The sequence below is a fragment of the Natator depressus genome, chromosome 14, assembly GCF_965152275.1.
Source record: "Natator depressus isolate rNatDep1 chromosome 14, rNatDep2.hap1, whole genome shotgun sequence".
In the NCBI taxonomy this organism is placed as follows: Eukaryota; Metazoa; Chordata; order Testudines; family Cheloniidae; genus Natator; species Natator depressus.
Window position 1 is genome coordinate 41,361,698 of NC_134247.1, and position 11,628 is coordinate 41,373,325.

Consider the following 11,628-nt stretch of genomic DNA (forward strand, 5'->3'; position numbering starts at 1 on the left):
CTGCTTTAATGGTCGTAGTGGCTATCCCCATAGGAATGGTATCGCCCTGACCGTCCTGCGTCTGCCCCAGTAAACACACCCAATTGGCTAAGTCCAGTACAAGTCCCCGTTTGTGTAAATCTCCTGCCCCCAACAGATGAAGCGTCTCATTACAACCCCACATAATCTCCCCTTCCCCGCAGATTCCTTTGATCTGTCCCCACCTCAGGGTTAACTGTGTCTCCCCTCCCGTTGCCCCTACAATTGTCACAGTCCCTTCTGAGGGTCTCCCCGGCCCCCCATGTGGTTAAGCTGATGGCTGCTCCAGTGTCTATCAAAAAATCCCTTGTGGGACTCCCTTCGATCGCCCCCTGGAGCGTGGGGCGACCAGATGCGTCCCGTCCTAAACTGAGAACATGGACAGGACGCCTCCCAGGGCACCCCTAAGTCGCAGCACCCACCTCTGTCCCTTCCACTGGTTCACAGGGGGACCGGGGGTCCTGGCACCAAACACATTCCTGCTGTCTCCAAGCAAAATTGTGTGTCTGGCATTTCAAGCCGTCCCAGTCCCCTGGCCTCCGGGGCCACTTTCCCCCTGATCTGGTAAGATCCTGGGTAGTTTAGCCTGCAGTCTCTGGATCTGTTGCTCTATAGTTGCCCGCTCATCCCTGACTACCTCCCCTCCCCCCGCAAAGCCACGGCCTCTCCCTCTACCTCCTCCCCTCCGGGCTGACCCACTCCTTTCCACCTTGTACTGATCCCCCGCAGTAATAACATGGACCGGCTCTCCCCCCGATGCATCTGCCTCCACACATCTGTCTGTTCCAGAAACTGGGGTAGTTGATTGGGAGCAAGTTCAGGATGCTGCAACCTTAAATGCCCCACGAACTGCGGATCGTTCAGCTCCAACCATTTCTCCAGCAATTCCACACCCCTACCCTGCTCCACAGCCCCACCAGGTCCTGGTGCCCCTGTCTGGGGTATCACCCATGGATCATCCAGGGGATGCACCCAGCACTGTGCCCATGCCTGTATGACATTAAGTGTATCCTGCCCTGTTTCCCCAGGGATTTGCTTCATCTTATTCATCCCCACAGTATGAGAGTACACCCCAAACAACAGTTTTGCCACCTGTCTAGGGATTAGAAATGGATATGCCAGTCCTGCCACATCGATTCCTAAGGTGCCCTGTCCCAAAAGACTATGCCATAACATTACCTGGTCCTCACGAGTTAGACCCTCCATCTCCCTGCCCACCTCCACTAGCCACAGCACAAACTGATCCCAGTCATTCCGGGGTACCTTTCCCAAACGGCCCAGTACTGCCTCCCGGTCCTTCAGGGACAAGGGGCGGATTTCTGCCTGCTCTACTACTTGTGGGGCATGGTTCCCCCTCCCACCCCACAACCGGGGCCACTATTCCTGCCTCCTGCAGTTCCTCCCGGGTAGCCTCTCTCGCAGGGGCTGTAACTGTGGATCGCCGGCTTACAACGTTCACTGGCAGTGGTGGGTACAGTGTTTTTTCAGGGTAGGGTGGTAGAGGTGTCTCCTTCAGTTCCATTAGTGGGGAGGACGGTTTGGGGTCCCCAAGTCCATTGCTCCTATGTGTACATTGATACAATTCCTCCTCTAAGTCTCCTACGCTCCCCAGCAGTTCGTCCCTCTCGCTCCGGATTGCCTCACAAGACTCCTCTGTCCCTGCAGCATCCCGTGCCTTCAAATCCGCTACCTCTACTGCTAACACAGATTTTTCTGTTAAAATCTGTTGCTGATCCACAATCCCCTCCACATCCTTAATGTGTGGGAGGAGATCGGCTTCCCTTTTTACCCAGTATGCCATCCCAGCACACAAACCTTGTCATACCATTCCCTTTTTCCTACACTCCTTTCCCTTGGGCTCTCCCAGAAACTCTCCCATCTCCTTCTCAATCTTATCCCAGGTGGACCCCTGCACCTGGTATGGGCCCTGATTCTTCCTTATCCATTTGTTCAAAAAATCCGTTACCCCAGTTTGCCAGAACCCGCAACTACCATCACGTGTTCGCCATACCCCCTCCAAGCAGCTGCACGGACTGTTGGGGAGGGGGACTTACAGGCTGCCACTCACCTATCCAATGCGATGTATCCAAGTCCCGGCACCAAGATGTTAGGGGGCTTATTCCTTCACCCTCTCACTTCCCTGGTCCTTCTCACATGAACAGAGAGCAACACTACCCAAAGTCCGAAGGTGCAAACAATTCGATGTTTATTGGGGTGACCTTCCAGCAAGCTTAAATCCAAGTTCCTTTTCCTTATTTTTGAATCCCAACTTACTTCCTGTTTGCCCCTAATTTATATGTAATATTCTTAGCTATACCTTAACCAGTTAGTCTACTGAAATTTTCCTAACCAATCCTAACATATTGTAACATGATTAGCTAGCCAATTATATCCCACCACCTTAATTAGTTTACACCCAGCAAAATTAATTATACAGCAGACAGAAACAATCACAGAACCACACAGAGACCATGCAAATAAACAATAGCAAAACGGGAACTATAATGACAAAACAATACAAAAGTGAGGATTTCACAACTACATCTATAAAGACATAAGGGTTTCCCAGCTGTGTCTATCGATAAGTGAGTTCTTACCAGACAGAAAACTATCAAACTAAATTTCCTTTTACATCTTCTAGGCTTTTCCCTTTCTCTGGAGGTGATAGATCGGATCACCTTTTTATCCCCAGATTGCCTTATTTCAACTAGTTTGGAATGTGAGGATGTGACTGTTCGCTTCCCAGCTTATGGCTGCCTCTGCTGCTTGGCCAAAGGCCTTAGCCTAAGAACAGGGCCTCAGACCGTCAAGGTCACAGAAGGCCCTTACATAGATTCTTTCTTTTATACCTCTATAACTAGCTAAATAATAAACATATCCCTAAATTCTTAAAGTATAGGCCTTTACAGACAGGCTTGAATATCTATAGCCTAACAATTTCATCACATTCTAGTCCAATGTCCAAATGTTCAATATCAGGGCGGTCCAGAGAGCACTGGAGATCTCAGTCTTACAACTCAAATTCCCCATGAATAAAGCTTAAGAAGATCTGAGAGAAACGGATCAGGTCCCAAGAGTTTATATAGACGTTTTTGCAGCCTCTCGACAGCAGGCAGTCCTTGGGTGAACAATAGGTTTTGGAAGTAACCTCCTATTTCCCAAACATCACAGGTAATAAAACTACATGGATTAACATAAGGTAATTATCTATAAAGCCGTTCATAGACAGTTTACCACAAACTTTAAAAAGAGAAATATATACTATGACATTATTACACCCAAGTTTCATGTAAATGTTAATATTTCCTTTTGACTTCTGAATTAACAAAATACAGTCCTAGACAGGAGCCCTTTGGTTACACTGTTAATCTGTAACAAGACATAGGTAAACAGAGACTTCTACAATTACTGTCTGCTAGGGCTGTCAAGCGATTAAAAAAATTAATTGTGATTAATCATGCTGTTAAACAATAATAGAATACCATTTATTTAAATATTTTGGATGTTTTATACATTTTCAAATATATTGATTTCAACTGTGACACAGAATACACTCCACGCATCTGATGAAGTGGGTTATAGCTCACAAAAGTTTACGCCCAAAGAAATGTGTTAGTCTCTAAGGTTCCACAAGGACTCCTCGTTGTTTTCACAGAATACAAAGTATACAGTGAGCACTTTATATTTTTATTACAAATACTTGCACTGTAAAAAACAAAATAAACCATTTTTTAATTCACCTTTGCAATTACTTTAGTGCAATCTCTTTATCATGAAAGTTAAACTTACAAATGTAGAATTACGTACAAAAAAATAACTGCATTCAAAAATTAAACAATGTAAAACTTTAGAGCCTACAACTTTAGAGCCTACAACTTCACTCAGTCCTGCTGAGTCAGTCACTCAGAAAAACAAGTTTGGTTACAATTTGCAGGAGATAATGCTGCCCACTTCTTGTTTACCAGGTCACCTGAAAGTGAGAACAGGCATTCTCATGGCACTGTTGCAGCCGGCGTCACAAGATATTTATGTGCCAGATGCACTAAAGAGTCATGTGTCCCTTCCCGCTGGAACACCATTACAGAGGACATGAATCCATGCTAATGATGGGTTCTAATTGATAATGATCCAAAGCAGACCGGACCGACTCATTTTCATCAACTGAGTCAGATGCCACCAGCAGAAGGTTGATTTTCTATTTTGGTGATTCGAGTTCTGTAGTTTCCCAATCAGGGTGTTCCTCTTTAAAGACTTCTGACAGCATGCTCCACACCTCGTCCCTCTCAGATTTTGGAAGGCACTTCAGATTCTTAAACCTTGGGCCGAGTGCTGTCGCTATCTTTAGAAATCTCAGATAGTTACTTTCTTTGCGTTTTGTGAAATCTGCAGTGAAAGTGTCCCCTCATATGCTAGGTCATTATCTGTGACTTCTATATTATGAAATATTTGGCAGAATGTGTGTAAAACAGAACAGGGGACCTACAAGTCTCCTTCAAGGAGTTCAGTCACAAATGTAATTAATGCTTTTTTTTTTTTTTTTTTAAATGGCCACTGTCAGCATGGAAGCACGTCCACTGGAATGGTGGCCGAAGCATGAAGCGACATAGGCATGTTTAGCATATCTTGCACATAAATACCTGCATTGCCAGCTACAAACATGCCATGCGAACACCTTCTCACACTTTCCGGTGACATCATAAATTAGAAGCAAAACAGCATTCTCTCTCGAAAATGTAAACAAACTTGTTTGGCATAGCGAGTGGCAGAAAAAGAAGTAGCACTGAGTTTTTAATTGCTTTATTTTTGAGTGCACTTATATAATTAAAATCATCTGTGTTTCTAAGTTACACTTTCCTGATAAAGAGATTGCATGGCAGCACTTGTATGAGGGGAACTGAAAAATACTGGTTTTGTTGTGCATGTTTACAGTACAAATATTTGTAATAAAAATAATATAAAGTGAGCACTGTGCACTTTCTATTCTTTGTTGTGATCGAAATCAATAGATATGAAAACGTAGAAAAACATCCAAAACATTTAACAAATTCCAATTGGTATTCTATTGTTTAACAATGCGATGCATCGAGATTAATTTCTCTAACTACGATGAATTTTTGGGGTTAATCACACGAGTTAACTGCAATTAATCAACAGCCCTATTATCTTCTTCCAGTTTTTTAACAACACCAGTTTACATTTCAAAGTGCTCGTCTCTATTACTTCGAATGGCCCCAAATACCATTTACACACTCTTCTAACATGTCTCTAAAGGTTGAATCTGGGTCAATTAGCCTGCAAGGTTCTTAACTCTTTTGGGCCAGGTGTCACAGAAGTTTAGATCATGTGTGAATTCTCCCGTGTTTAATGAGGTGTGATCTCTGTGTACAACTTTTGCCACAGTCCAAGCACTTATGGAGTCTTGTGGATTCTCTGATGTAAAACAAGGACTGATCAGTTTCTGCAATGTTTCCCACAGTCTAAGCAGTTATGGGACCTCTCTCCTGTGTGGATTGGCTGATGTTCTGTAGGGCTGAGGTGTTTCTGAAACCTTTCCCATGGTCCAAGCACTTGACCACAATATGAAACATTCTCCATCGTCTAAGCACTTATGGGGTCTCCTGTGCGGATTCTCTGATGTAAAACATGGGCTGAGCTCCATATAAAACTTTCCCCACAGCCTAAGCACTGATGGGGTCTCTCTCTCCTGTGTGGACTAGCTGATGTTTAAAAAGGTCTGACCAATGTAGGAACATTTTTCCACTCTGAGCACTGATGGGGTCTCTCTCCTGGGTGGATCCTCTGAGTGTAATAAGATTGAATCTTCGTGTGAAACTTTTCACATGGTCCAAACACTCAATTGGGTGTGTCTCTTGTGTGGATTGCCTGATGTGAAACAAGTTCTTTCCTCCATTTAAAAGGTCTTTCACAGGCTAAGCAGTTATGGGGTCACTCCTCTGTGTGGATTCTCTGATGTAAAACAAGGGATGACATATATTTGAAACATTTTTCCATAGTCTAAGCACTTACGGGGGTCTCTCGTGTGTGGATTGCCTGATCTTTAGAAGGGCTGATCTGCTTCTGAAACCTTTCCGAGAGTCTTATGGTCTCCCTCTTGTATGAATTGCTTTATGTTTAACAAGGTGGGACCTCTGTCTGAAACTTTTCCCACAGTCTAAGCACTTATGGGGTTTCTCTCCAGTGTGGATTGCCTGATGTATAAGAAGGTCTGACCTCCGTATGAAACTCTTCCCACAGTCCAAGCACTTATGGGGTCTCTCTCCTGTGTGGATTGCCTGATGATTAACAAGGTCTGACCTCCGTATGAAACTTTTCCCACAGTCTAAGCACTTATGAGGTCTCTCTCCAGTGTGGATTGCCTGATGTATAAGAAGGTTTGACCTCTGTATGAAACTCTTCCCACAGTCTAAGCACTTATGGGGTCTCTCTCCTGTGTGGATTGCCTGATGATCAACAAGGTTTGATCTCTGTATGAAACTTTTCCCACAGTCTAAGCACTTATGGGGTCTCTCTCCAGTGTGGATTGCCTGATGTATAAGAAGGTTTGACTTCTGTGTGAAACTCTTCCCACAGTCTAAGCACTTATGGGGTCTCTCTCCTGTGTGGATTGCCTGATGTTTAACAAGGTTTGACCTCACTGTGAAACTCTTCCCACAGTCTAAGCACTTATGGGGTCTCTCTCCTGTGTGGATTGCCTGATGATTAACAAGGTCTGACCTCCGTATGAAACTTTTCCCACAGACTAAGCACTTATGGGGTCTCTCTCCTGTGTGGATTGCCTGATGTATAAGAAAGTTTGACCTCTGTATGAAACTCTTCCCACAGTCTAAGCACTTATAGGGTCTCTCTCCTGTGTGGATTGCCTGATGCATAAGAAGGTTTGACCTCTGTGTGAAATTTTTCCCACAGTCTAAGCACTTATGGGGTCTCTCTCCTGTGTGGATTACCTGATGATTAACAAGGTCTGACCTCCGTATGAAACTTTTTCCACACTCCAAGCACTTATGGGGTCTCTCTCCTGTGTGGATTGCCTGATGTTTAACAAGGTCTGACCTCCGTATGTAACTTTTCCCACAGTCTAAGCACTTATGGGGTCTCTCTCCAGTGTGGATTGCCTGATGTATAAGAAGGTTTGACCTCTGTGTGAAACTCTTCCCACAGTCTAAGCACTTATGTCTCTCTCCGGTGTGGATTGCCTGATGTACAACAAGGGTTGACTTCTGTATGAAACTTTTTCCACAGTCTAAGCACTTATGGGGTGTCTCTCCAGTGTGGACTGCCTGATGTATAAGAAGGTGTGATCTCTGTATGAAACTTTTCCCACAGTCTAAGCACTTGTGGGGTCTCTCTCCGGTGTGGATTGCCTGATGTATAAGAAGGTGTGATCTCCGTATGAAACTTTTCCCACAGTCTATGCACTTATGGGGTCTCTCTCCAGTATGGACTGCCTGATGTCTGACAAGGTCTGACCTCTGTATGAAACTTTTTCCACAGTCTATGCACTTATGGGGTCTCTCTCCAGTGTGGATTGCCTGATGTCTGACAAGGACTGACCTCTGTATGAAACTTTTTCCACAGTCTAAGCACTTATGGGGTCTGTCGTCTGTGTGGATTTTCTGATGTGTAATCAGTGCTGACTTCCAATTCAAACAATTCCTGCCCTCAAGGCACCGAGAGGGTTTCTCTCCCATTTGGCTTCTCCCATGGTTAGTAAGTAGTGAGTGCTTATTAAAGTTTTCCCCACAGTCCAAGCATTGAAGTGTTTTCTCTCCAGTATTTATTGCCTGAAGCATAAGAAGCGCCGGTCTCAGAATGAATCCTTTCCCATAACCGAGGCATTCATAGTGTTTGTCTTCCTTGGGGGTTGTCTGCCAGGCTGTGGGATTCCTGTGTCCTTCCCCATATATAATAGATTCATCCATTTGCTCCCTTGAGTGGTTTCCCAGCAGCCTCTTTGACCTCTGCCAATTTCCCCAGGCTTCTCCCTGTGCCAAGCACTGGGAAAAATTCCCTTCAGTTCTTCCCACAAAGGTCCCCTGTGGTTCCCCGTCCCACGAAACTTCCTGCTGTTGATTCCCCTCCTTCTTGTCACTCACTCTCTCATCACCTGCTGGGAGAGAGACAATCCAGACAGGAGTCATTGTGCTGAGGAGAAATTAGGAGGAATCGCACCAAGGGAAAACCCACCATGCTAAAGCTGCTCAGATGGAGCAATTGGATTCTGCCTCCACTTCCCACCCAAACTTTTACAGAGAAGGAAAGTAGGGAAGGAAACTCCTGCAGGTAACAGGACACGTGGGAAGCGATGTCAGTGACAGATGTTGCCTGCAGCCCTGCTCTGGATGAGATGAGGAAGGAATTGAGGGCACTTACTGATACCTCATTTGGGGGATTCTCAACTTTTTCCTTCATTCACCAGATGGTTTCTGTGTCAGTCCTCACCTGTGTGGGAGCCTCTCGGGATCTCTTTTTTCTCACAGGCCTGAAGATCGGGCACCCACGGCTCTTCCCCTTGTTCCAGCCGGGTGATCAGGTCAGGTTTGGGAAGGGGGAATCCTGTGCAGGGGGTGAAATCAGACCAGATCAGGGTTTGTGGAGGATTGAGAGAGCATCTGTCAGAAAGGATATTCCATGGGCAGCACCTGTCCCTGTGCTGTGCTGGGGAAAGTGGAATCTAAGAGGACGGGAACATGGTCACTGAGCCCCCACGGGGGAGGCAGACGTCTGGGGAAGTGAGGGGAATTGGGACGCACACCCAGCTCCAGTGTTAAACCCCTGCCTATTTCTAAACCTGTGTAGCCCAGAGCCCTCCACATGGCTGGAGCTGTTCCCAAGGAGGAGGGAGAAGAGGGATTCTGTGTGCGACCGAGAAACAACACAGACAGGACAATGCATGGCTTCTCCACCGTGCAAGCTAGGGGGGTTGGGTGGGGATGATTTAGTATGTGCTTTAGGTTTTGACACCCTCTTCTCATTGGAGCGTGATGAGGGAAGAACCTGACCGGTGTCAGACACGCAGACCCCCCCAGCTTCCAATAACCAAGGGGCCAGGAATCCCTTACCCAGCGAGGTCACCGTCTCGTAGTTCTCCTGCATGACGTCCCTGTAGAGGGCTCTCTGAGCGGAGTCCAACAGAGCCCCCTGCCCCTGGGTGAAATACAGAGCCACCTCCTCGAAGGTCACCGGCATCTGAAACAACAAGAATCCCCCACTCAGCACCTGCTGCCCCAGCCACAATCCCACTAGTCATGGGGGAGGAGGGAGAGAGAAGCAGAATCCTCCCTACGCCCTGCTCAGAGCAGCCAGGAGCCTTCAGGGGGTGGGAGAAGGTGAGAGCTCCTTGTCCCCCGCAGCACACGGAGCAGGGCAGGGTCTTCTCATTTCCCACACGCCTGCCAGCCACAGACTGACACGGGAAGCAGAGCTCTGAGCCGGGGACGGGGACAGGAATTCCGACAGCTTCCCTTCGTATTTCACAGCAGCCACTGGCCAGTGGGGTCAGGCTCCAGCACTGGGAGTCTGGTCAGTTTTCCCAGCCCTGCCTAGGGGGCTGTTCCCTAGTTCAGAAATGGAGTTTTCCCCTCCCCCAACCTGCCAATGGGCCTGTTCAGAAAATCAGGCCCAGGTCGATCATGTTCCAGCAGGTTTATCACACCCCGTCCCACCACGGGTGATTAACCCCTCTACACTACCCCTCCCTCACCACCACAAGCTCCCTGAAAATCCCCTACCTGAGCTGGCTCCATCACAGCCATTTCCCTGCCCTGTTCCCTGGAAGACGGGACGATCTGGAGCAAAACGTGGATGCGATTCCTCAACCTGTCAGAGGAGCAGGGAGATTGGGCAGGTTTCATAAGGGGCTGGAGTCCATGTCACTCCCCAAGTCCCCCCAGGCTCTCTCCCTGCAGACAGACGTTCTGATTCTATGACTCTGCCATGCTGGGAACAAACCCAGTTAGTTCATTACCTCCCCGACCACACCACCAGCCTCCCCCCCGTCCGCCCCCCCGCGCTTAGAACTAACCCACCACGTCCCTTCTAAACCTCCCCAGAGCAGCATCTCCGAGCCAAACGCTGGAAAAAGAGCAGAATCAAAGTAGTCACTTCAGGGTACTGCCCCACAGTGTATTGTAACCCCCTCTAGCTCTCGCCCGTCTCCCTCAGTAGTGCGGTGCTCAGCAGAGCGAGCAACTGGCTTCTCCTCTCTCAGCTCCTGCCCTTGTTCCCAGGAGAGCTGACTGCCCCGGGGGTGCAGGGAATGGATCTGGGCGGGGCTGGGAGCTGGGAACCTCTCTCCCCACTTCTTGCTCCTGCTGCCCTTCAAGTCTCTCCGCTCTCCCTTTTTATCTTCTTCCCTCGTTGTGGGCGAACGGGTGACTGTCCCATTGCCATGGGCCTCTGCTCTCATCAGGCAGCTCAGCCACTGACACTGGTAACGGGGGTTGAACCCGGCTGTGTCACTGAGGGCAGCAGCTCTGGGACTCACAGACACAGGGAGCCCCTCCCCTTCTAGGCCAAACTCACCAGCCGGTCCCTGAAAGGGGCCTTTTGTGCATTTCCCTGCCCAGCTCCAGCCCTTTCCGCAAGTCTCTCCATCACCTGCAGGCTCAGGGGCTGGTATGGTCAGAGCGGTTCCAGCCACTGAAGAAAGTGCCCCTGGGCTGGTCTCAGAGGGGTGTGATGAAGCGGGAATGTTCTCAATGTTTTTTCTGAATACCGTGTGTGTGCCTCAGTTTCCCCATGTGTTACTCAAGTATCAAGCTGGAGGGATACAGGGGCGTGATCATTGTGGAGACCTCTAGAGGGCAGGTGTGATGGCAGAGTGGCTGCCTGGGCACAGAGAATGCCCCAAATTCTGTATCCTGGCAAGTGATGGTCAGAGCCCGTCCTCTGCAGGGAGCCAGCCAAAGGTGTTGGAGAACAAAGAGAGAGGGGAAGGCCAGATGACCTGTTTTCCTGGGAAAGAGAGAAAGCACAGGGGAGGGGCAGCTGGGCATCATTGAGGATGGGGGGCTGGAAGCGGGATCAGTCTCCCATTTTGGGACTCAGCAGGGAGAGTCCAGGGCTTAGGACTCTGAATTCCCCCCCAGATGGACTTTGCTGAATGTTCCTGATTTCTGTGCTAACAAGCTCTGTTCTATGCTGTCTTCTCAGCAACCAATAAACCCTTCTGTTTTCCAAGCTGGCTGAGAGTCAGAGCCGACTTCAGAGGTGGGGTGCACGGCCCCTGTGGGGGAACGTGTCAGGCTTCTCCTTAGGCTGCCCCTGGGGTTCAGGCTGGGTCCGTATGCACTCCCTGCACCCCAGGACAGGGAAGGCTGGGGCCACATGCTCAGCGGGTGGGGAGGATGTTGGGGGTGTTCAGGGGCTGGGATCCTGCCCCTACAGAGTGTAGGGGGGCTTGCTTCCCCCAGCCCTAGGTTCACCCCCCGCCAGATGTACCTCGTTCTTACCCCCAGCTCCTACTCCCAGGCAGGGGGGCTGAAACAATCTGGGGGGCACTGAGAGCCATTGAACCAAACTGTAAACCCTGGATAGGATGAAAACCCTTCCAAGCCAGGGGGTGCGGCAAGACCCCGCTAGTCTAGATCC

The 11,628-nt window shown here is 48.5% G+C and overlaps 1 protein-coding gene across 1 annotated transcript; it reads right to left on the minus strand.

The window, feature by feature from the left end:
* Positions 1-729: 729 nt before the first annotated feature.
* On the minus strand, positions 730-11,015 carry LOC141998421 (uncharacterized). Its single transcript, XM_074971228.1, is given in 6 exon segments — positions 730-8,146; positions 8,479-8,592; positions 9,099-9,225; positions 9,768-9,833; positions 9,835-9,855; positions 10,561-11,015. Coding segments are annotated over 6 exon segments (2,430 nt in total). The 5' UTR covers positions 10,633-11,015; the 3' UTR covers positions 730-6,116.
* Positions 11,016-11,628: the final 613 nt, after the last annotated feature.